At 44.6% G+C, this 26,536-nt stretch overlaps 1 protein-coding gene across 9 annotated transcripts in view; it reads left to right on the forward strand.

Moving 5' to 3' along the window:
• The window catches only part of akap13 (A-kinase anchoring protein 13), a 95,906-nt gene that overhangs the window by 5,613 nt on the left and 63,757 nt on the right, over nt 1-26,536 (forward strand). For all 9 annotated transcript variants that reach the window (XM_020456351.2, XM_020456349.2, XM_020456352.2 and 6 more), the window contains exon 2: nt 18,813-18,856. In XM_020456351.2, the coding sequence (XP_020311940.1) occupies nt 18,824-18,856 (33 nt within the window). In that variant the 5' untranslated portion in view covers nt 18,813-18,823. The remainder of the gene's footprint in view (nt 1-18,812; nt 18,857-26,536) is intronic.

Consider the following 26,536-nt stretch of genomic DNA (forward strand, 5'->3'; position numbering starts at 1 on the left):
AGATGTTATAGTTGGGTATGGAAATCTCTGAATTTTTGGTGGCCTTCCTGAGCCAGGATTCAGACACAGCAAGGACATCAGGGTTAGCAGAGTGTGCTAAAGCAGTGAGTAAGACAAACTTAGGGAGGAGGCTTCTGATGTTGACATGCATGAAACCAAGGCTTTTTCGAACACAGAAGTCAACAAATGAGGGTGCCTGGGGACATGCAGGGCCTGGGTTTACCTCCACATCACCCGCGGAACAGAGAAGGAGTAGTATGAGGGTGCGGCTAAAGGCTATCAAAACTGGTCGCCTAGAGCGTTGGGGACAGAGAATAAGAGGAGCAGGTTTCTGGGCATGGTAGAATATATTCAGGGCATAATGCGCAGACAGGGGTATGGTGGGGTGCGGGTACAGCGGAGGTAAGCCCAGGCACTGGGTGATGATGAGAGAGGTTGTATCTCTGGACATGCTGGTAGTAATGGGTGAGGTCACCGCATGTGTGGGAGGTGGGACAAAGGAGTTATCAGGGGTATGAAGAGTGGATCTAGGGGCTCCATTGTGAACTAAAACAATGATAACTAACCTGAACAACAGTATACAAGGCATATTGACATTTGAGAGAGACATATAGCGAGGCATACAGTAATCACAGGTGTTGAATTGGGAAAGCTAGCTAAAACAGTAGGTGAGACAACAGCTAATCAGCTAGCACAACAACAGCAGGTAAAATGGCGTAGACTAGGCAACGGGGCCAACAGATAAAACAAACAAGCAGAATGGAGTACCGTGATTTATGGACAGTCCAGCGTGCATCAGCTATGTAGCCAAGAGATCAGTGTCCAGGGGGCAGCGGTGGATGGGGAAGGGAAGCTGGACTGGCGAGTGTTATCCAGGTTAAAAAAACGAACAATGACTAAATAGCTTGTAGCTAGTTAGCTGGTTAGCTTCTGGAGGTTCTTGAGTGTGTTCTAAAAATAAATAAAAAATAATAGCGATTCCGTATCACATTGGGTGAGGCAGGTTTCCGGAAGGTATAAACAAATTAAAAGTCAAAAGAGATAGAAAGTAAATATGGGTCCGGTGGGCGTTTGGGACGCGGCGATTCAGGCGGTTAGCAGGCCTGTGCTAACAAGCTAACAGTTTGTAGGCCCGGGCTAGACAAGGTAGCAGTTAGCGGACCGGAGCTGGACAAGCTAGCAGTTAGCAGGCCGAATTAGCAAGCAGGGAGATAGCGAGGGCTAGAGAGTTAGCCTTTGGGGGACGTCGCGATGGGGTGGGTAACCTGGTAGAGAGGGCACCAACTGGGTAACCTGGTAGAGAGGGGACCAGTGACACAGAGGGAGACCATACCACGCTTCTCAATCATCAACACCTCTGGGGATAGTTATTTATATTTCAGTTTTTCAATCTTAATAAACTTTCATCAGTTCGTGTGGCTGTTGGGCTGTTTCACAGGGAAGTAGTGTTTTGAGCGCAGAGCTCAGTGGCCTTATGCTGTCTTCCCTGCCCAGTGATTTGTTTTCTCTTCACTCCCCTTATATGCCTGTGGTTTTGCTGCTTTGTAAGCATGGTCACAATTCCAATCATTCCTGCTTTTCCGGTTTTAAGCTGCTCTCCGACTTCAGAAGTGGTTTTCCAGTGCCCAACTGTCTCGGTGTGATACGAGGCATGCCTGTCTTAGTGCTAACTGCCCCTCGTGAAAGGTTGCGCCCTCAATCGCAGTGCACATTTCCTCCAACAAAGGACAGGACAATAGAAGCACAGTACTTCAGATGGAAGCTGTGTTGGATAGGGTTGAAAACATGATGGCAACAGATCTATTCATAGCACTGAGTCAAGTATGGATTTAGCTAACCAAATTAGCCTTTTTTTGTGTTGAGTCAGTGTCTCACTTGGATTGTACCATGTGTTCTAGTGGAGGACATTGATTGCAAACAGACAGAGGCTCGAGGTCTACCTCTGACATTTTGCTGCGTCAAATTAAACTCTGCACTTCCGGGATCTGCTCGATTACTACAGTATCATCATAATAAACATGAATAACTCTGTCCAGATCCTCCGTTTCAATCTTTCCTTTGTAAACAGCTGGGTTTACAGAAGTGCCCTCAACTGTTCAGAAGGGAGCAGGTGTTAACCAAGCCAAGTCTGTTCCAGAGAAGGCCACCAACAGCACATGTCCCAGGCACTCCAGTGCTGTTGACACACCTGCCTGTGGCTGGCCTGCTCTCCCCCTCTCCCCTGTGACATCACAGCATTTATCTCCCCCTCATCACCATCAACATATTTATCCCTTCTGTAAACAGAGTATATTGCCGCCTGGTCGGCCAAACACTCACACAGGTTCCTCTCGAGTCCGCGCCTGCTTCAAACACTCACACAGGTTCCTCTGGAGTCCGCGCCTGCTTCAAACACTCACACAGGTTCCTCTCGAGTCCGCGCCTGCTTCAAACACTCACACAGGTTCCTCTGGAGTCCGCGCCTGCTTCAAACAGTCACACAGGTTCCTCTGGAGTCCGCGCCTGCTTCAAACACTCACACAGGTTCCTCTGGAGTCCGCGCCTGCTTCAAACACTCACACAGGTTCCTCTGGAGTCCGCGCCTGCTTCAAACACTCACACAGGTTCCTCTGGAGTCCGCGCCTGCTTCAAACACTCACACAGGTTCCTCTGGAGTCCGCGCCTGCTTCAAACACTCACACAGGTTCCTCTGGAGTCCGCGCCTGCTTCAAACACTCACACAGGTTCCTCTGGAGTCCGCGCCTGCTTCAAACACTCACACAGTTTCCTCTGGAGTCAGCGCCTGCTTCGAACACTCACACAGGTTCCTCAAACACTGCCTGGTTGCTTTTTTTGTTTGCTTGTTTAATGGGGAAGTTAAGTCTGCGTTCGATATGTGTATTTCAAATACAGTCATTTTCGTTGAGGTTTTTGTGAAAATGGATGGAAAACAAGTCATGAAAATCACTCAGACCTGCCAGTGGCCAGAGTTTTAAAGTGCAAAGATACTGTCAAAGCAGAACCTTGCCATGAACTTTAGTAACCTTCAGTAACCCCTGAGAGGAAAGGCTCTTCGTCCTCCTTTCCAACTTGTCATCCCTTGTATGAGTTGATCCCACATCTGCACTTTTAATGATGATGTGCCTGCGTGTGAGGAGAGCAGCAGTGTGCAAGCTGGGCCTGTCCTTTCCAGGTCCACATCATTACTGTAGCCTTCACCTCCACCTGCTCAGCCTCTATCTGCCTTTGTCATGCACTGTGGTGGCATAGGTCATGATTATATTTGAGAGAAAATAAAGTCATGTTGAAAGGGATTGTTGCTATTAGTTAACAGTGTCCCTTTTGTAGCCAGTGTGCAGTGAACCCCGTAGACATGACCATTTCTGTTGTGTTATCAGTAATAACACTCATGTTTCTATTTTTCTTAAAGGTTAGGTCAGTAAAGGGCATTTTTTTTGTCTTTTTTATTTGGTATGGTATGAATTCACTACACCCACTTTGTTACTTAATCCGCAGCAACTCAATTTCATATTTTTACAGTATAAATATTTGAATTGATTTTGGGTGTCTTTTTGGGTATGTCCATTAGAGCAGAGGCCATATTTAGCGTTTGGGCGTGGGCATGGGCTTAGTAAGAGATTTCAGATTACTCTCCTCGCAGGAAATGGCTATGTGTTGATAATTACTTTTAATTAGCACTATTTCATGTTCCACTGCGCATCATAGTCTCATATCAGGAGTTTGGAGAGTTTAGTCCTTCTGTGAAGTCAAATCATTCATCCAAATGACCTTTGTACATCCTGTGAACCACATTGGAGTTAACTACTGATGTGGACTATACATGGATGTTTATTAAGCCTTGGTTAACTAGTAAAGAAGACGCAGTGTAAATACCGTGGCAGGTTTGTACAATAGGCCTTTTCAGGGCCTGATAGGCTGGTGTGATAAGACGAACCAGCAGCAGGTGATAAAACATCCTCTCCTCTCGTTAAAGATGTACGACTGCCCTCTACCCCGGCCTTCAGGTATTATGGTCTCAGTCAGGACCTGTAATAGAACATTGACCTGTAATAGAACATCTTTCTTTCTTTAGCCTCTCGTTCCCACATCTCATTAAGCCACATTAAGAAGGCAGGCAGACAGGCAGCTAGGGCTCAGTTTGGGGCACCATGTTATGGCTGGCTGACACTTGTATCAGTTACTAGAAGCTTTTTTTTATTCTGATACCAGTGTTTTATTTTTCACCTCAGACTGATGACAGTCAGTGTAGAGAGGTGGATGGGGATTGTCAATCCGACCCCCTGCCTGCATGTCTGTGCTTCTCTGAATGAGCTGCAGCTCTCTGTCTTTCTGCCAGAGTGTTGCCTATGGAGCGGTCCTAGCTGCCTGGGACTGACCGGGAGGAGTGTCATTGTGTTATCAGACTGGGTTTGTTTACAGACAATACTGCACTAAGCCCTGTCTCTAAACCCTCACTACTCACACTCCGGGTCGGCCCGCTGTGCACAATGATGTGGTTCCCTAATATCTGATTGTTGTGGTGTGATGGTGTTACTGTCATAGTTCTGGTGGATGGAGCTGAGAGATCCTTTCTCCTGCTACAAACAGTGGTTATTCACATCCTGGTGGAGAGCAGCCGTTCCTGGGAAATGATCTAGCAGAATGTCATTCCGGTGTAGAAAGTGATAATGAAGTTATGATGTTGTTTACCGCACTTTAACCGGACAGGTACTTTTTAACAAGGTATTTGAGATTTTACAACTATGCGAATGAAGAGCTTTGTTTTTCACAAACAACAGGCCATATTCTGATTTAGTTCACTAGTTCTTCTCAATAGGCCCGTCTTCCTGCTTGGCTGAATGTACCGCTCTTGGGACGGGGTTTTCCTCTGTGTTTATCGGAGCAGAATGGTTGCTAAGAGCAAGGCTCAAGTTAAAGCCTGGAAGTTTAGTTTCAGGGAAAAATGTGTCTCTCCCTCGTGTCCTAAATTCTCTCATCCACAAACGTTTGATTCCTTGCTGTGGAGGGAGTCTCCTGATGGGGGTATGTTTTGTTCAGACTGCAGAGAAAGGCTGTGTCAGCTTCACATAACTGCTCATTAAAACAAGTTGTGGAAACCTGGACCCCCCCCCCTCTGGGTCTGTGAGTTGTTCGGGCTCTGCTTGCCGGTCACAGCTGTATCTGTGGAGGCCAGGTAAAATGTTGTGGTACATATCCTGATATCTATTAAAGCAGGGCACAGGCAGGCTGATCCTCTCATCCAATAGCAAACCTCTATTGCTCCTCGATCCCGCCTTGAGGACAACCTGTTACAGCAGGAGAGCTACGTTTTGGATGGTTTAAACTGCAGTTTAAATCAGGGGCAGATTCTGGTCTTAACTCCCCCCACCTCCTCTAGCTTCCCCAGAGTCTCGCTTTCTTTAGTGCTCCTCACATGCATGAAAACCTCTCAACAGGCTCTTAGCAATCTCTGTATTTGGGCACCGCCATCTTCAGGGCCAAGCTGTTATCAGGCCCCTTAAATACTCCGTCTGCTCTTGAGTGTTCTCCATCCTTGGTATGCATTCCACCAGAACCCTTCACTGGTTCAGAGGAGCCACTCAAATGCCAAACCTTTTTAAGAAGGTTTACTTCAAAAGATGTCTCCGTTTATTTTTGCAGCACGTTATAAACTAAAATAGTTTTTTATTTTTTTACACTGAATGCCTGCCATATAAACATGACTCTTTAGAGATGAGGTGAGCCGTTGAGGGGAGCATTAACCGGGCCTCTGGTTAAACTTCCACTCGATCATACCACCCTCCTCCACCCTCCTGACCTGAACACATGCCTGTACCCCACCCCCATCAGAACACCCACAGTCACACACAGTCCCTCACCCCAAACTGAGAAGGCTTGTTTAGACAGATTTAGACAGATTTAAACACAGCGAGCGTGGGGCTATTTCTGCTCGACTCTTATCTCCGTGGTAACTGGCTGTTTAGTGTTTTTATGGGGCTATTGATGTGAGGACTGATTAGACACTATTGTTTTACAAAATGCACTCACAGCGCAGCGAGATGAATCACCAGTTGTTGGGTAATTCTGAAGACATTTAATGTATCTGAAACCACTCTTGGCCTTTCTACATCATAATCCCATCCCAGCTGTAGCCATAATATATTCCCTTCTGATTTTGCCAGCAGTTCAGTTCCCTAAACCTCGGAATGACTGGGGCTCCAATTAGAAATCCCGGGGATTGACTTGCAGCAGGGATCTCCAAACAGTCAGTTATAATGTCCAAGCTGCTTTTGTCGGCATGAAGACTTCAACAGTGAGACAGCTGATTGGTTGAGCTCCATGATAAGTGAAGTGCAATGTTCCCTCTAAGCTGCGGACTGCCACACAGAAGAAATATCAACCCGTGCCGAGATTGAACTTCACTCAATTTTCTAAAGTTTTCCCCTTTAGTTAACACCATCAATGTTTCGCTATACTGTGGGAATTGTGCTCGAATCAACCCAATATTGGCCACTTTCAATGAAACATTCCGAAACGAAATTAATTATTCAAGGCTTAGTATGCAAAACGAACTGTGCGTGAGATTTTCTTGTAGGCAAAGCGCATTGGAGTAGGATTCTTTTTGGAGTAGGATTCATTGACAGGCAGGACTCAGGCCCGTACTCTACACAGACCGGTGTGCCATAACCAATCAGAGTGGCAGTAGGCTTTTATGCAAATAGCCATTGCCATATATGGATCTGTGCCATTCACTTTGAACTGGACTGTGTTTATAGTGGAGTATGTGAGCAGAGTTGAGTGATCAGAAATCTCGTTCAAGCGGTGTTTGCGCAAATGCTCAGGCCAACGGCTCCACTAAAAACCACTCCACGCTCACAGGAAAGAAAACTGACGCTCCAAATTGAGATTAAAATGAATTCAAATAACAATTTAACCAACACCCATCTTTTTTTGTTTCTACCTGGACCTACCATTAGGTTTTGAAGCATTGAAACCAAACCACACGATTTGAATTAAAGGTATTTTTTAATAAACTTGAAAAGGTGAATGTAGGAAGCGCTCATCATTTCAAATTGGTTATATGTTATATTAAACAGCATATTAACTATCTAAATAGGTCAGGAGACAGACAGGGAGCCTAAGAAGGACCTACAAGCTTTTAGGCTATATTATTTCAATTATTTCAATGCTATAGCCTACAAAGAAATGCATTGTGAAATACACTTGCGAGTGCGACACACTAGGCTGGTAGGGAGTCAGGGACATTAAGCACTCAGCATTTCAACAACATTTTGTTGTATTAAATCATTATAGTCTATAAATTGTGCACATAGGCTGTGACTTACTTAAGCAGTAAGGCACGAGGGGGTGTGGTATATGTCCAATATACCATGGCTAAGGGTTATTCTTGTGCACGATGCGAAGCGGAGTGCCCAGCCCTTAGCTGTGGTATGTTGGCCATATACCACAAACCCCCAAGGTGCCTTATTGCTATTATAAACTGACTACCAATGTGATTAGAGCAGTACAAATAAATGTTTTGTCATACCCGTGGTATACAGTCTGATATACCATGGCTGTCAGCCAATCAGCATTCAGGGCTCGAACCACCCAGTTTATAATTAGAATTAAACACAAATGAAACAAAAACAAAAATCATTATTAGGCTCAGTATACAGTGCCTTTGAATACTTGTTTTTTTTAGAAAGATGTGTTTGGCCAGAGTGTGTAGCTTCAGGCTCATGCGATGGTGCCTGGAGAGCAGGTCAGCAGTAGAGCATATCCTCTCCACACCTGCAGAGCCACTGGGGATGCTAAACACCCTTTTGGTCACTCTTGCCAGGCTGGGCAGGGATGCGGAGTTGTTATTTCTTCTATACGTCGGCCTTAAGGTTTTTAGGCAAAATAACCCAATCAAAACGGAGAGCTCCTTGAATGTTGGAAGATGACAGGTCTATTGGGCCAAAATCAATTATGGCTTATTGTATAGATAATATAACAAACATGAAGGAAACTAAAAACTTTGCAACAATGACACACTTAGTTATCTACCAACCTCGTTCCTTTCTTTTAGCATGTGCATGCGGTAAGTACGCCATCATGCTTTGGGGATAGGTGTCTTTTCAGATTCCACAATGATTCTTTAGTTGTGGACTCTACATCACTGCACTCTCTCTCTTGGTCTTGGTCCTCCTCATCTTTGTAAGCCACCTTGATTTTGCACCTGTGTGTTCTATCAGTTTCTCGCTGAAAATATTTATATTGGAGTGGGCGAGAAGGCCGACGCATCAGCCTTCGGGAATCTCGCTCCAGCTCCGATCCTCGTCACATACTCTGATTTTTAAGCATTAGTGGTCGCAAGTAGATGCGCATGTTTTGATATCAAAACCAGAGCTGCATCTACCCACCTGTGCACATTTGTTCATATTCTTTGCTAGTTAGTGAATTATTATCCCAGTTATGGGTCGTTTCTAGTCAACAATTAGGGAGTGGTTGCTTCCTGCAAGAGCACAAAATGTGTGTATTTCTAGTCATCTTTGAAAAGCGAGTTAGGTAAAGAGCTTTTTTTGAATGTCTTAAGGGATGTTGGCCTACATTGAACACCACACATTTGCTGCCAGAACAGCTATTTCCATGTTAAAATGTTATGGGATGCATTTATCTCCATAGTTTATTTTATTTTAGTCCACCCTGGTAGTCCTACATGATGATCAAATAGTCACAGCAGCCTACTTGGCCACTGTTGACCTCTACGGGATCGCCCCTCCCCCCACTGCGCGGGATGGTTAAGCTAACGTAGGCTAATGTGATTAGCATGAGATTGTAAGTAACAAGAACATTTCCCAGGACATAGACAGATCTGATATGGGCAGAAAGCTTAAATTGTTGTTAATCTAACTGCACTGTCCAATTTTCAGTAGCTATTACAGTGAAAGAATACCATGCTATTGTTTGAGGAGAGCGCACAGTTATGAACTTGAAAATGTATTAATAAACCAATTAGGCACATTTGGGCATTCTTGAGACAACATTTTGAACAGAAATGAAATGGTTCATTGAATCAGTCTAAAACTTTGCACATACACTGCTGCCATATTCTTGCTTCAGGTCCTGAGCTACATACAGGCAGTTAGATTTGGGTATGTCATTTTAGGCGTAATTTGAAAAAAAGTGTATAAAACTGTAACTTAAAATGGGTACAGCCTCAGTGTTCACAGTAAACACATTTGAACAATAATCATGTTTGCGCCCGGGCAAACCTGAAATTTGCTCAGTCCTCCAAAAGATTTTAGGAAACTTTGGTGACATGCAGTCTCTGTCTTGTCATAATTTAATCAAAATAGCTGTTATGAAAAGCCAAATAAAAAAGAAAATGATATATAAATGTTACATTGTTTTTACCTCAAAGATTCTGGTGGTCGGTATGCTCAAAATCCCCATATTTGCTAAAACTGCATCAAAACCTCAGGAGGGGCAACAGGCAACATTGCTGATTGCTGTATGCAGTGCCTACCTTCCCCTTCATTGAAATGCATAAAAATAGTTGTTACACACGCGCATTCCTGACTCCTACATTCATTTAATTGAGTGATTTCATAGTTTGCGCTTGCGTGTAGCCTTAAAAAGGTTGGTCGTCAGAGATACTCGGCTCTTCCTCTCAGTGGTCATGGGCGTCTCTACATAGTTTGACGCTGGCATCCCCTGAGTGACAACTAACATTAACGAAGCTAGCTACCCACTGGGCAAAAACTGGTTGCACCAACGTTGTTTCCACGTAATAAAAAAAAAATCGATCTAATGACGTTGAATCAATGTGGAAAACGGATTGGATATGCAAAAAGTCATCAAAGTAAAGGAATTTGGTGGTTTTTGTCACCCAACTTTGAACCTAAATCCAATAACATGGTGAAATGTTTTGTTAATTTCACGTTGAATTCACGTTAGCTGAACCAAATGTAAATAAAAACTAGAGGTTGATATGACGTCTGTGCCCAATGGGTAGTTAGCATAAACAATAACCTGACAAAATGGATATATGCACCTCAAACAATTTTCCCTTCATCCAGAAAAGTAGACGAATGGATTTAATTTACATTTGCAATTAGCAGGTCACAGGTGAATGAACATGAGAATAACTGTTTTATTACAAATGTGTAAAACATATGTAACTTGCTCTATCATTAACAGGACCACAGAATACACATTTAAGATCTATACGGTAGAAAAGAGAAGATTTTAAGCTTCGTAACGATATCATAACTCTCTGATCAGCTGTTAAGAGAAAATCCCAGATGTTTGCCGTCATTTTTCAGCCCGGCGCCGTTTGCATTCTGCTTGCAGCAACGCAAGTGTCGCTGTAGAATACATGGTCTGTCTGTTTGTTATTTGGTGTGTGTGGTAGAAAGATGACCTTGCTATTACCTGGGTCACAGTGGCGCCAGTGGTATCAGGTAAGGCTAGGGAGTCTACTTTCCAGAACATGAAAGTTTACATGAACTGTTGGCCGCTTCAATATCTCTTTGAGTGACAGACAGACGCTAGCATGGCATTAAGTAGACTGTGAATCCCACAGTCGATGGTAAACAAGTGTAATAGATCAAAAAAAGGTATTGAATGCATGAAACATTATTTGCCAAAATTGGAAACCTGTCATGGTAGAGTAGATAAGCTGGAGAGCTTTGAAGGTGTTCAGTTAAGCTGGTATTTCCCTAGTGAATGGTTCCTTAAGGTAACCATTATGTAACTTAATGGTGTGTTCCTACCGCATGACTGCTTGTTCATAGAGACACATCCAGGCTTTGATTAAGAGAAACACAAATAGCCCATATCCTTTGTCATGCCTGTTTTCCTGCATATTGGTATAAGCTACGTAACCAGTTGTGTAATGCTGCTATCTATCTGCCTTCGGGGGATGACCTTAGCTGCACATGACCCCTGACCTCTCAGAGGGCCTGACTGGCCCACAGTACAAAGGCTTTCTCATGTTCCAGGGGGAAGTCCCCTAGAGACTGTCCCACATGCTACATCCTGTTGGTGCCACAAGGGGTGTGTGTGTACGCGATCCAGCCCTCCATGTACTGTTATCCCTCTGAGTCAGCTCTGTAGCCACACACACACACACACACACATAGTCCAAAACCACCAGGAAGGGGACATTGACATCCAGACTATTTCTGCAGGCCCTTGTGAATGAGCATCAGCCCCTGTAGCTCAGATTGTTCACGCATTCCTCCACCATGACGGAGGCATGGACATATAACAGCCTGAGAGTCTCCACCATGACGGAGGCATGGACATATAACAGCCTGAGAGTCTCCACCATGACGGAGGCATGGACATATAACAGCCTGAGAGTCTCCACCAGGGCTCCAGCCGTGCTCTGACACCAGGATACCTCATAGCTGCCATGCTTTTCATATAATTACTACGTGTGCAGATGACGGAGGGTTAAAGCTAATCAAATGTAATGTAATGAATGGGTTAGCAAGTAGCCAGCTAATCCGTAATCACCTTATCCTATTTCAGGCTTCATGTCATTCATGGTGCAGTCTTAGCATCATCCACATCCACACAATAATATCCTTCCCTGGTAATTGTGTGGTGCAACAGGGAATTGGCTTACCTAGGCTGAAACTACACTACATTAATGCTGTCTCTTCTCCCTAGACTTACTACTAGGGTCCTCCCTCGCCTTTGATTTGCGGTATGTTAGTTGTGCGCCAGAACTGTTGTGCTTTATGATTTTATTAAGAGGAGACAGTTTAAGTGCAGTTAATTCCCCCCTAACAGAGACCAGGGAGCCGAGGTAGAGCTGAAGAGTGTTTTTTGACGAATTTACCCAGACTAAACAAATGGGTGTTTGGCTCTGGCCTTAGCTGCTGAACTCACAGTTCTCCACACGTTCTGGGATTGACCATAGTTCTCCATTTTTGTTTAGTGGAACACTCTGCTTCTAGGTTTCTAACCTGACAGACTTTGCAACCTGCCCAAACAGTCCGTGTTGCTGCTTTGTATTTCAGCAGATAGCTGAATGAAGTTAAACTCACTGACCTAGTTCTTGTTGTGGACCAGCTATTCTTTCTACGACACTGAGGTATGTGTCCTCTGTTTGCTGATTACCCATCCAGTTCACCACCACCACCACCACCACAGTTCATCAAACTAAAGTTCTTATGGGGCCACTGGGGCTGTGGTTGCAGAGCAAATCAACTCCACACACACGCCTCTCATCCACACAGACTGAGACAACAACCCGAGGATGTACACAAACACAGAGGTAATATGTTAGTTGTGTCGGGGTTTGTCAGACTCCTTGTCGTCGTTATCACCAATAAGCAGTCTCTAGCCTTTTGCTAAAATGTTTTCGAGTGCAGAACGAGTCACTGGTCCTTTTTTAATGCCGTCGCTAATTTTTGGGATGAGAGACTGCAAAACCAAAAGTACAAGCATAATTGTTGTGTTGACAAAAGCATTGCTTGCATAACTGTAGCAGCCATTTTGATTGAAAACAGTACTGGTTTGCTTGGGCTAAAGGCTTCTGTGTTCTGTGGTCTATTGCGAAAAAATTGCAGCCCGTTGCCCAGCCAGGCCCTCTCCCCTCTCTCCCTTTGAAGATCACAGGATGTTGTTGCTTAATAATGGGTATTTTTCTAGATATGTAGAATAATCCCCAGGCAGTGCTCCGTCATGCACCATAGGTACCCTGGCCTGTTTTTAAGGATTAATCAGGGGACGTACGACTAATGTGAAACATGTGACAGTGTTTCTTGATACAGTGGAAATCGTGCTGCTATCATCACTCTCTTGTTCTAGCTATACTGTATGTGCTATTTTGACGTAGTTTTAACTTCAGGATTTTTTGACAAAAAGATTCTGCATGGTACACTCTTAGAAAAAAAAAGGTGCCATCTAGAACCTAATATGGTTCTTCGGCTGTCCTCATAGGAGAACCCTTCGAATAACCTTTTTTTGGTTCCAGATAGAACCCTTTTACATTCCATGAAGAACCCTTTTCTCAGAGGGTTCTTCATGGAACCCAAAAGGGTTCTACCTGAAACCAAAAAGGGTTCTACCTGGAACCAAAAAGGGTTCTCCTATGGGGACAGCCAAAGAACACGTTTGGAATCCTTTTTTCTAAGCATGTAGAGTGTGAAATTCTGAAAGACACGCTTGGCTAGCATCTCCTTTCCTCACAGCTTTTTGACAGCCAGGGGATGTCCAGATGCTTAATAGGTCAGAGTTCAAGCTCTTTGTGGGAGTCAGTCAGTCGGTATATAGGGCTGTGTGTGTCCGTCCCTCTGTCTGGCTGTGAGGGCTTAGAGCGTCAGGGTGAGATCAGTGGGTATAATTAGAGGCAGTTGATTATCCCTCTATCCCGTCTGTATGTCTGACTCCAACAGTAGCCCATTTACTGAGGAAAGAACTAGAAACTGATCCAGGAATAGAGAGCAGAACCTGCCCCATGATGGATGCCCCCTCACTCCTCCTGATTTATTCATGATGCTGAGCTGACTCTGAGCTTCCTGTTGTCCGGACCCCCACTTCCTGTTCTGTCCTGTCCTCTCCCTAATTAGAATAGTGTTTTTTGTGGGGGTTTTGGAGCTGACCAAATGTACAGGTCGAGTTTCAGCGGTGCCAGAGAGCTAGCCAAGGCACACAACCCCCTCCCCCCACCCTTTTTTTTGTGTGAATGCCTTAGGAAATTGATATGGTGTGGAAAACCGCAACCGTAATGCTGATTCTGCAGTTCGCTGCTACAGTCACTCTCCTGGCCCATCCTAGAGGGTTTTTCCCCCTCTTTTTGCTGTTTCTTTTCCTTCGTCATTCTCAATCTCCCCTCTGTAGCCATGTTCAGGAGTATACTGTTCACCACTCTGCCTTCCTTCCACCCTCTGTCCCTGCCTGGTCCTGGCTGCTGGTAGAGATAGAGATGCTCCTCGCTGATGGTGATCACTTCACTGCTCAGTAGGTGGGTGATGTATTTGGACCAAGTTACATGTTAAACCAGCACCTGCTTAGTGTGAGGCCAGCAGCAGCAGGCCAGGCTGTCTGGTTCCTGTCTGGGGCTGAGGGTTGGCCTGGCGCTGAGGCTGGGGATGGAGTTGGAGCCTAGAGCTGGGGCTGAGGCAGAGCCTGGGACTCAGGGTGGTTGGTGTTAAGCTAGGACTGGGATGTGAGCTTTGATGAAGCCAGAGTGGGGCTGGGGCTTGAGCTGTAGAAGTGGCTTATAGAGTGGGGGGTTGGGCAGAGTTATGGTCTGTGTAGTTGTGCTGGTGGTTGTTGAAGGGAATTCTGGCTGGATCTTTGACTTCACAGTGCAGGATTAGCGAGCCCCTCTATGTGACTGACCGGCACCTGCAAGACTGCAATTCAGTTTAAAGTCTGTTTAAATCCGCTTTTCATTTTGTTAGTGGACATGGGTACACCGTGTGACTTGAGACTCAATAATCAGATTGCCTCTTTAAACTCCCCCCTGCAGAATGTGACTTGAAGCTGATTGCTAAACAATAGTGGGGGTGGATTATCATCTTAAGTAGACAGAAGGTGGACAAGATAACAATAAGTAGGATGGGTTTTCTATTTACTCAGCTCTAGGCTCCCATTGAGCGGTTGCTCCACAGATGAAATGGATGCTGTAATGGGTTGACAAGAGCGGACATTTTCCCCAATGATACAATAAAGAGGTTAGTGGTGACTAGTTCAGTGTTGTTGTTGGAGTCTGTGTAAGGCCCGGGTAGAGCTGGTTAGACCCCAACACCCTGTTATAGGTGGGTATCACGCTCGCCAGCTCTCGTGAGATACTCCAGCATGGCAAGGGCGAGCGTTGGGCCAGAAGCGTTGGGCCAGTAAACGAAAGGTTGCTGGTTTGAATACCCGAGCCGACAAGGTGAAAAATTGGTTGAATGGCCATTGAGTAAGGCACGTAACCCTCATTTGCTCCATGGGCACCATACTACTGTGGCTGAGCCTGTAAAACACATTTCACTGCACGTACCTGGTGTATGTGACAATAAAGCACAGCCTGCTCTGTTCTCTCAAAACATAAACCTGTGGTGAGGCGTGTTTCTGCGTCACTCTGTGCACAAAAGCAGGCAGCCTCAAGCGTGTTTGTGTGGTTTTATGCATTGATCAAAGATAATATAATAACTGGTCCAAGTTCAAAGTGAGTTCACAGTGCATGAGGAAACAAAGTTAAAGAGGAAGTAAGCATTGCAGTTGGAAAAGTAATGTGACTGTCTCCTTAGAAGATATTCATTGCTCACTGTAGTGCAACATTGTCTGTTGTGGTCAGTGTCCCTGCACAGTTGCTCTGCCTGTCTTCCTGTTCATATCTATGAGACTCTACTTGTAATGCAAAGTGACATGTTTGGGATGAATGGCAGGGCTCGTGCCAGCCAGGACTGTTAGGCCTCTCTGTTCACTTCTCAATGGAGACACTTCCTGTTGCTGCTTTGAACAGAGCCACATCACACAGACCAGCTGACTTTGGATCAGGTTATTACATGATTATGATTTTGGTGATGATGATTTTGTTTTCATTTCGCACTTCAGTCAGGCCCATAATTATTTGCACCAATGATAACGACGAGCAAAAAATAAGACTATAAAATAAATAATACAAATACTGAGCAATATTATATGATTGAAAAAAAGTATATTATTGTATATTTTTGATTGCATTTTTGTAGCATACAGTATAGATCAGTAGTTGTATTATTTATTTAATAGTCTTTTTTGGTCATCTTTATCAAGGGTGCCAATCATTTTGGATCTGAGATTTTACATGAAACTGAGGCAAAGGAATCGCCTGCTCAAAGGAGTGAAGTTCCACCACATCTACACAGACATGTATTAAACCTCCAGTCCATGAAAACAGTAGCCTGACGACTCACATTAAATTATTCCGCTGCTCTGTCGTTCGCTACACTCACTACATGACCAAAAATAGGTGGACACCTGCTCGTCGAACATCTCATTCCAAAACCATGGGCATTAATATGGAGTTGGTCCCCCCTTTGCTACTATAACAGCCTCCACTCTTCTGGGAAGACTTTCCACTAGATGTTGGAACATTGCTGCGGGGACTTGCTTCCATTCAGCCACAAGAGCATTAGTGAGGTCGGCACTGATGTTGGGGATTAGGCCTGGCTCACAGTTGGCATTCCAATTCATCCCAAAGGTGCTTGATGGGGTTGAGATCAGGGCTTTGAGCAGGCCAGTCAAGTTCTTCCACAATGATCTCGAGAAGCCATTTCTGTATGGACCTCGCTTTGTGCACGGAGGTATTGTCTTGCTGAAACAACAAAGGGCCTTCCCCAAACTGTTGCCACAAAGTTGGAAGCACAAAATTGTCTAGAATGTCATTGTATGCTGTACTAAGGGGCCTAGCCCAACCATGAAAAACAGCCCCAGACCATTATTCCTCCTCTACCAAACTTTACAGTTGGCAATATGCATTGGGGCAAGTTTGGCTTCTACCAATTGGCTTCTACCAATCCCAGATTTGTACATCGGACTGCCAGAGGGTGAAGCGTGATTCATCACTCCAGAGGCCGCGTTTCCACTGCTCCAGAGTCCAATGGTGGTGAGCTTTACACCACTCTAGCCGACACTTGGCATTGCACATGGTGATCTTAGGCTTGTGTGCGGCTGTTCGGCCATGGAAACCCATTTTATGAAGTTCCCGATGAACAGTTATTGTGCTGACGTTGCTTCCAGAGGCAGTTTGGAACTCAGTGGTGAGTGTTGCTACAGAGGACAGACGATTTGTACGCGCTTCAGCACCCTGCAGTCCCGTTCTGTGAGCTTGTGTGGCCTACCAATTCCACTTCACAATAACAGCGCTTACAGTTGACTGGGGCATCTCTAGCAGGGCAGAAATGTGACAAACTGACTTGTTGGAAAGTTGTTATCCTATGACGGTGCAACACTGAATGTCACTCAGCTCTTCTGTAAGGCCAATCTGCTGCTAATGTTTATCTATGGAGATTGCATGGCGGTGTGCTCGATTTTATACACCTGTCAGCAATGGGCGTGGCTGAAATAGCTGAGTCCACTCATTTGAAGGGGTGTCCACATACCTTTTTATATATAGTGTACTTTAGTCTGAGAGTGCCAGTCTTGAAGTTGTTTGTGCTGACGAGGGGCGTTGTAGCAAACAAAGTCATCATCGATTGGATCATCTCTAACCTATCAACGCTTGTGTGTTCTGCTCTGGCCCAACCCATCGTTTTCTGGACCTATCAGATGGCCCAGAATGTGTTCACATTCGGTGAAGGGTCGGGAGGTACTCAGATCCAGACTCATTGCCAGAGAAGAAACTAACGTCCGTGGGCGTGGCGTAGTGTTTGGCGGGAGCAAGGAGTCTGGGTAGCCAGGCAATAAAAACAGCTCACAAAATACTAAACTATTTAGACCTTATTCATCAACAACAAAAGCCCAAACCTCAGGAATTGTCTCTCTCTCAGTCTGCAGCGTTCTACACAGAGAAAGAAGGCAGGGTCGTTCCATATGATTTCATTTACTTTCTGACTGCACCCCTTTTGATTTGAATGAGACCTTTCATGTGCTGAGTGGTAGAAGTGGTCAGGAAGGGACTTTTTGGACCTGAATGACAAAACATTCAGGAGATAGAGAGCCTCCAAATGGACCCAGTTTGCATAAAACCCACCCCACCATATCATCCATGTTACGTCGTCTGAGGTGTTCGTGTTGTGACCGCCAACGGTTGAGATGCAGCATACTCTTGAGTTCAAGGTGTCATTTCAGTCTTAAGTCTTCAGACCACTGCAATTTTGCTGGTACACCATTGAAATATAAATTGAATTGAAACTTTTACTTCCAATTACTACCGGAAAGATGGCCGCTGGTCCATCCACCATCAAATGCCAAATTGAATGGAGATGTCTATTCTATTGTCTATATTTCTGTGATTTCAATACGGTTCCCGTGGAGGAGTGACTGTTTTGATTTAGAAACAATGGATATTCCTACTTAAGTCAACATTCTCTGATGTGTGGACCTCCAACCATCTTTGTGGTACCATTTGAAAGTTTATTCACATTTGAGTCCATTTATCAGCCAATACGCGACACCCATCTTGGATTCAAGAGTATGCTGTGTCTCAACCGATGGAAGGCACAACACAAACACCTCAGATTATGACACAAGTTTCATTAAAACACTTTTTTCTCTCTCTTCTCAATAAATCATCAAATAGTTTAACAACCCTGTTTGTAAGCTTTCACATTGGTATCAGACTCAACCGTTTTATATTTTTCAGTGGTGAAGACATGTTGTCTAATGGTGGGGTGGGTTTTATGCAACATGGCCTAACTTTGAGCACCTCTAACTTTGAGCACCTCAATCTCCTGAATGTTTTAGCAGTTCGGTTCAAAAAGTAACTTTCTGACCACTTCTACGATGGTCAAACATGTATGGATGGCTTCGTTTCGAATCAAAAGGGGTGCAGTCAACAAGTGAACGGAATCATATGAAACGACCCACCAGCTAGACGCCTTAGTTTAGAGAAAAGGGGAAAAGGAGAAACAGGGTGGCCATTAAAGGCCCAGGCAACTAAGTTACTGTAATGTGCTCTTAATTATGGTTATTAAGGCCTGATTTTTGTCTGTTAAATGCCTCGTCTGATCCCAAGCCTGGTGTTGCTGCAGGCCAAACCGCCATCCGTGGGCTGACTCAGGCTGTTGGCCGATTGTGTGGACTGATACAGAGAAGTGGTAGCGTGAGGCTGTATAATGGCTGCTTACCTCATGCTGCCCTCTGCTTCTGGGTTTACTACTGCAACACTGATGGTCTCTCTCCTCTCTCCACAGTGTCCAGTGTCATGAAACTAAATCCACAGCAAGCTCCGCTGTATGTAAGTACTCCACTTTAATCCCAAATCTGTCTGCTGCATCTGAGGAAATGGATTCAAAGCATCAAAACATATTATGGCTATTTTCTATTGCTAATTAAAAGTTATATTTTGGTGACATGTAAATTATATAGTGTTGTTGAAATATTTGGATTAAAGGAACCTAAGAATAAAAGAGAGAATTGCATTCATTATATAGATAGATCGTAAGATGTATGTGTACATAACATTGGGTTGAGTGAGTGATAGATAGAGGCCTAGTCTGTTCTCTGTGACGATGAGGGTGGGTTGTAGGGCTGTGCTGGATAATTGCATGTTGGTGCTTTGTTTGGGTTCGAGCATGTTTCATTCGATTTACACGGGGTATGAGGCGCCCACGTGTCACAAGGGTGGCTGGGCCGGAGACATAACACTGTTACTAGATTATGTGGCAAACCTGTTAGACTCTGTTTAAACATGCAGGCGGTACCTCCCGGTAAAGCTGGTTGTCCATGTTCACCCTGTGTGTTAAACCAGACCGTCTGGTCTATCTGAACATGGATATATAATGGCCGTGTGTTGTCTGTGCTGGTGGCGAGGTCCTCGCCCTATCGTCTTAGTGATACCAAGTCTGCTTTGTAAACATAGTTTAGTATTGCTGCTCATATCCTAGAACCGAATGTGTGGGTTAAATAAGTTAAAGATTTGCTTTGACTTTGTTAAGTTGTTCTTTAATTATCATTTTTTTTAAAGACAAAACATGTTGATGCATCCAGGCAGGGAGGGAAATGTGACATATGACCCATCTCTGCCGGTACTCATTTTGGGTACTGTTTATATTTAGGTGCAGGAACCCCACAATAGGTTTGAGCTAATATTCTATAAGAGGTGCAGGAACTCAAGGAGTAGAACATTTGAGGTGCCAGGACTCAGTTCCCGGTAAGCTCCTGCCCAAGTCAGGCACTGAAAGTAATTCCTAAGTGGGCCTTAAAACGGTGACCGAAGCACTTTGACTTGGCAGTGCGACGCCGTTTTTAGGTTGCCAGTGAATGTTTTTAGCTGGTCATGTTCGTTTTTGCTTCACAATTCGCTTTTTGAAAGTGTATTATTATTGAGATGTTTTCAAAAAACAATGGGTATGCAACAATGGGTATGCAACAATGGGTATGCAACAATGGGTATGCAACAATGGGTATGCAACAATGGGTATGCAACAATGGGTATGCAACAATGGGTATGCAAACCACGTATTCAAAAAGTTGGTTGAATATTTGCGGTGTGCAATTTAGTCATCATACTCTGTTTGAAAGAATGTTTCTAAAGGCTTTCCCAGAAAACCTTCCCAATGAAATGTTGACTAAAAATAAGGACTACCCTACAGACACAATGATGTCATGATGATTTGAACCACTCGCGGGGGGGCATTTGTTTCGCAAACTCTGCCATCACATGTAACCTACGCTGTACATTGTACAGTACAGCTAGCCAAACACAACAGTCTCTTACTAGGTGAGCAATTGAGTCTAAAGGGCAACTACACCCTCCAATTTCTTATGATGATTGTTCCCAGACCTCAAAAGTGGTCTTCTGATGTGGTCGTTGTGGATTTAGAATATCATTTTTTTTTGTCATTGCGCAGATGTTTTTTTCTTTTTCTCCCTCCTAACAGTCAAAGTAAATATGATACTGTTAAGTTAATTCAAATGTAATTATTTGTATATGGAGGGTAGGCTATTATAGGCTGTAGGCTACTTGCTCATTCCGCAAATGAAAGATAATGTTTAAATGTTGCGGACATCATCCGTTTCCCGGGCATGCTAATTTAAAAGATGGCTAGTCATAAATTATCCTGGTTCAGCGCCGGGGAAAATTGGTGCCACCAAATCCTGCCGGTGCCATCAACTGAAAAAGTTGGTCTATAAGTGGAGTCAATGGACAATGTTATCTGTGTGACAATCTCGGTGATTCGAATGGGAGGCCTGCGTGAGTTAGGGATATCTCAACCATCTCCGTGGCCTATTGTTAGTGTGTAGCATGAGTTGGCTCTAGAGGCCTGTAAACTGGGTGTGTGGGTGTGGCTTTGGATGGGGCCTGGCTTCATGTTGCCATTGGATCCCTGAGCTGAGCTTTCAGCTCGGCCTGTGGAGCGGAAGCGGGTACACTGAAGAGAGGGGGAAGGGGGGGTTGTTGCTGTGTGATGTGCGCCCCGGCAGCGTCTGATTTCAGCGAGCAGCCACACGAAGAAGGGGATCAGCTGGGCTCAGTGCACACAGCTAGGTCTGGGCTCTCCTCCTGGCAGAGCCTTCTGAGCATGCTCAGTACACCAAACAGGAAACCCAGGGCCATCAGACATATAGTAGGAACAGGCTCCAGTCTTCCTTTGACAGCCAGGGGTTTTAATTGGGCAGAGACAGGAGACGTCTGTGTCAAATCAGCACTCTAGATGTGGTTTAGGAAGGAGACGTCGTTCATGCAATATGTGCTGATTCATCCTCATTAACAGAGGGAGGAAAGCAAACAGAACCTGATCACTCTGAGGATGCGATCCCAGCCCTCCTCTCCACCACAGATATTCTGCTCTCAGACACGAGATCAGCTATTACGACTCTGATCTAATACATTCATACAGTCCTTAGCTAGCCTCAGATCTGTGGCCTGCTGTATTACCAGGGCTGGAAAGAGTACTGAAGTATCGTGACTTTAATGACATTTTATTCAAGTAGAAGTAAAATTACTGGAGTAAAAAAATGACTCAAGTAAAAGTCAAATGTAGCATTTAAAAAGTACTCAGGGTAAAAGTAATTGAGTTACTTTTAAAATAAAAACATTGACCTTGATAATTAGCTCATTTCACTAAGGTTACCTGAATGTTGTTACATGCATTCAACGGAAAAGGAAGAGGAAATGAATGTGCAGTAGTAATTTCACAAACTCCCCCTTTCACTCACTCACCAGGAGTGGAAACTGAAATATCCTCATCAAGTAGAGGCACTGTTACTTCAATTACATTTTACTCAAGTAGAAGTAAAATGACTAATTTGGAAAAATACTCAAGAAAGTACTCGGAAAAGCTACTCAGTTACATTAAAAGGGTAGTTGTAATTAGTACTTTTACACCTCTGCGTATTACCTCATTTTGCAGCTCAGCACTTGCTTTAAAACTCTACTTGGCTGAGTTTACTGACGTCAATCAAGACTGACGTGTATGTCGTGACTAAAACGGTGTTCTCTGGAAGCGTGCGACCTATCCCTCTTTGTGCCTGTTGTGGTGGGCCATGCTAACTAGAGGATTCTGTCAGGAATCCTCCTTATTAACACATTGTCTAGGAGTACCTCTCCTACACTCAGCCTGGTGTTGTCTTACCTTCCTCAGAACTAGAAAGCTGCAGATCAACGTGACTGAGATGTGCTGCAGTCTGTGGTCACGCTTTTATGCTAGCTTCCTGCCTGTGTGTCCGTTGTCTCCTGTGCATTACGTGACGCCTGCCACCTTTCTGTTCTAAATATTGAACAGGGAACATAAAAAAACAAAAACAAGTAGCAACTGAACTCAAGTAACCCCTTGTACTAAAAGAACACATTATAAGTTAAGTGGTGTGAGAGCAGTTGATACGCTTTGAAACACATGGCTGGTTAGGCCCTGGGGGTTGCAGAACGAGAGAGGGAGTGACTAGCTACACACATGGAGAGGTTCATTCCTTCTCCTCTGTTGGTCTCACTCTCTCTTTCTCTGTCTGTTCCTGTCTCCTCACCTTAGACAATGAGATGGTGAGCTCAGAGTTTGCCCCCCCTGGCCCTATGGTCCCCTCGCGCTGGGTGTGGTGTGAGTAGAGAGTCAGGAATGTAACAGGGCTGGGGCCACTCGTGACAGTGACTCATTCACATGTGCGGGGTGCGCTAGTGTGGCTGGGTTGTGTCTGTACAGGGACCCATTTCAGCAAAGGATCCTGCACATACAAGCTCAAGAAAAAGCAGTTTTGTTCACCTGATAAGTGTGTTGTAACTTGTTTCATTTGAAGGCTCTGATTTTCAGCCGTCAGGGACACCTCTGGTCATGGCCTTGGTTAAGTGCTAAATAAGTTAGAGCAGGGGAACAGTGTTGCTAATTCAATCAGATGCCCTGCCCTCCGTGGATTTGATGTAATTGTTCCAGCCAAGAGAGCAAATGTAGGAATACAGAGTCTGTGTCCTGCCCTTCTAGAAAGCCTGGGTGTGTGCTGTCGGGATACTTTATGCCCTTGGAGTAATACAGCTGTCTCTGAAGAGGAGGAAACACACTCACGCACACACACACACACACACACACTGGGCCCGAGAGCCACCCAGTCTTTTTTGGTGTGAGTGGTGTCAAGGTTAGTCTGTCATTAGAGTACCTCAGTAGCAGGCAGCCAGGCAGGAGCTCCTCCTTGGACTGTCTCTCTCTGGGGTTATTTCCAGGCAGGAGCTCCTCCTTGGACTGTCTCTCTCTGGGGTTATTTCCAGTTAGGAGCTCCTCCTTGGACTGTCTCTCTCTGGGGTTATTTCCAGTTAGGAGCTCCTCCTTGGACTTTCTCTCTCTGGGGTTATTTCCAGTCAGAAGCTCCTCCTTGGACTGTCTCTCTCTGGGGTTATTTCCAGTCAGGAGCTCCCCCTTGGACTGTTTCTCTCTGGGGTTATTTCCAGTTAGGAGCTCCTCCTTGGACTGTCTCTCTCTGGGGTTATTTCCAGTCAGGAGCTCCTCCTTGGACTGTCTCTCTCTGGGGTTATTTCCAGTCAGGAGCTCCTCCTTGGACTGTCTCTCTCTGGGGTTATTTCCAGTCAGGAGCTCCTCCTTGGACTGTCTTTCTCTGGAGTTATTTCCAATCAGGTTCTCCTCCTTGGACTCTCTCTCTCTGGGGTTATTTCCAGTCAGGAGCTCTTCCTTGGACTGTCTCTCTCTCTGGGGTTATTTCCAGTCAGGAGCTCCTCCTTGGACTGTCTCTCTCTGGGGTTATTTCTAGTCAGGTTCTCCTCCTTGGACTCACTCTCTGGGGTTATTTCCAGTCAGGAGCTCCTCCTTGGACTGTCTCTCTCTGGGGTTATTTCCAGTCAGGTTCTCCTCCTTGGACTCACTCTCTGGGGTTATTTCCAGTCAGCTTTTAAAACTACCTCTGATGTTGATCTCTGGAACACAGCATCACAAACAACCCCAGAATGCCTAAGAACACGCTAGACTAGAGGCAAACCAAGACCCAAGAGCAGTGGAACCGTTGGACTCTTTATGGAATGGTTGGGACATTTGTTCTATGAACTTATCTGTCAAAATTCTGGTACACATGTAGCTTACATAATTTGGAACTCATAATCACGTTTTCAAATCCATCAAAAGTATATAAAAAAGGAGGAAGGGAAGCTCTGCTAGACACAAGGTGCTCTTTGGTAAACAAAGTTTAAAAACTCCTACGGGTTTTTCCTGCATGAAGTACACCCTGACGAAGGTCATGCAACCAAAACGCGTCAGAGTTGGTTTCCATTCCATACAAATATAGGCATTTTAATGAATTATATGAAGAGTGCCTTGGTCCTCCTTTCTTTTTGATACATAAAAATTATATTTCACAAACCACTGCAGGGTGGTCTATTGGCAAATGTTTTGGTTTAGTTCTCTTTTTGCTCTTGCTCTCTTTCTTTCGGCTTCAACACCTGTTGTCTATATTGGGCTTTTACAGTAGAAGTGGCCCAAGGCCCAGTTTACCATTAGTGTTCCTGCTCTTCCTCCTGAACACCACTGCATTTTACTCTCATGTTGTGATTCATTCTTTTTTCCAACTAGTCTTTTTTTTTTGTCTTCAGCCTTTCTCATTGTTGAGAAGCACTTCATGGTTTCACTTTGTATTGCTTGGATTTGTTTTAGACTGTGACCTTTTGTACTTTTGATTGCTTGAAATAAAATATTTGTCCTCAGAGGCCTTCCGATCGCCTTTTATATCGCTGATGACAGTCCTGAAGCCTTTTCCAAACAAGTCATACTGGCTGCTCAAATGATTTAATAGCTTTGTGTCACAGGATTTTGTCATTTGACCTCGGTCTAAAACCTGTCTAACTCCCTAGCCACTTTTACATAATGGAAAAACCTTTTGACTGTTCTAAATAAGAACAATTCAAATGAAGTTACTTCTTTCTCCCTCATCACGCCCAACTGGCATCTCCAAATAGAAGCCTCTGTTCAGAGTACAGGCTCCAGTAAACCAATCAGCAAGCCACGTCTGCCACCCTAGGGCCATGTCAACACCACGGAGTAGGACACATCAACAGGTTAAGGAGGTGTGTCCTCCACATCGATCAGAACACAAGACAGGGAGGGAGGGAGCTGCAGACAGACATGCTGGCTACCCTCCTCTTTTTGTGTTGCCGTCGGCTACTCATGTAGAAAATGGCTGCTGCAGTTACAGCAGAAAGATCCCATTACTAATCTCTACCTGTAAAACAAGGGTCTTTCTTTCAGATGATCTGCTCTACCACATAGACAAAAACAGACTTTTAAGATACATACATGAATGTACACTATGTATACAAATGTATGTGGACACTCCTTCAAATGAGTGGATTTGGCTATTTCAGCCATACCCATTGCTGACAGGTATATAAAATCGAGCACAAAGCCATGCAATCTTCATAGACAAACATTGGCTGTATTTGCACTCGCCGTATATAGACTTTTTGTTTTCTTTTGTTCTAATGCATTATTGACAGTATGTTTTTTTTATCCCATGTGTAACTCTGTGTTGTTGTATGTGTCAAATTGCTACGCTTTATATTGGCCAGGTCGCAGTTGCAAATGAGAACTTGTTCTCAACTAGCCTACCTGGTTAAATAAAGGTGAAAAAAATAAAAATGGCCCATACCGAAAAGCTCAGTGACTTTCAACAGGGCACCGTCATTGGATGCCACCTTCCCAACAAGTCTGTTCATAACATTTCCGCTCTGCTAGAACTGCCCCGGTCAACTGTAAGTGCTGTTATTGTGAAGTGGAATTGGTAGGCCTCACAAGCTCACAGAACGGGACCGCCGTGCTAAAGCGAGTAGCGAGTTAAAATCCTCTGTCCTTGGTTGCAACACACAATACCGAGTTCCAAACTGCCTCTGGAAGCAATTTCAGCACAATAACTGTTAGTCGGGAGCTTTATGAAATGGGTTTCCATGGCCGAGTAGCCGCACACAAGCCTAAGATCACCACGTGCAATGCCAAGCGTCTACGAGCAGGTGTCCACATACTTTTGGTCACGTGGTGTATATAAGATGAACCATAGGATGGCTGGGGGTTTTCTGTCCTCAGGCAGTTGGTTCTAAGCACAGCTTTATGTTAAACAGTGCTAGCGTACACGGTGCAAGAGCTTTCCCGTTGGTTCTAAGCACAGCTTTATGTTAAACAGTGCTAGCGTACACGGTGCAAGAGCTTTCCCGTTGGTTCTAAGCACAGCTTTATGTTAAACAGTGCTAGCGTAGACAGTGCAAGAGCTTTCCCGTTGGTTCTAAGCATAGCTTTATGTTAAAGTAAGTGCTGCAGTGTTAGGCAATATGGTTTTCATACTATATTCCCCTGTATTGTGCCTCTCCTCCTCTAACCGCTTGTCATCAGCCACAGACAGACCAGCTGACTGGCATTCAGCACTGAAGGATGTGTGCAGTCTGTCCAAAGTCAACAGTCGTGTCCACATACGCACACTGTACGTCATTGAACATACA

This window comes from Oncorhynchus kisutch, linkage group LG22 (genome assembly GCF_002021735.2).
Source record: "Oncorhynchus kisutch isolate 150728-3 linkage group LG22, Okis_V2, whole genome shotgun sequence".
NCBI lineage: Eukaryota > Metazoa > Chordata > Actinopteri > Salmoniformes > Salmonidae > Oncorhynchus > Oncorhynchus kisutch.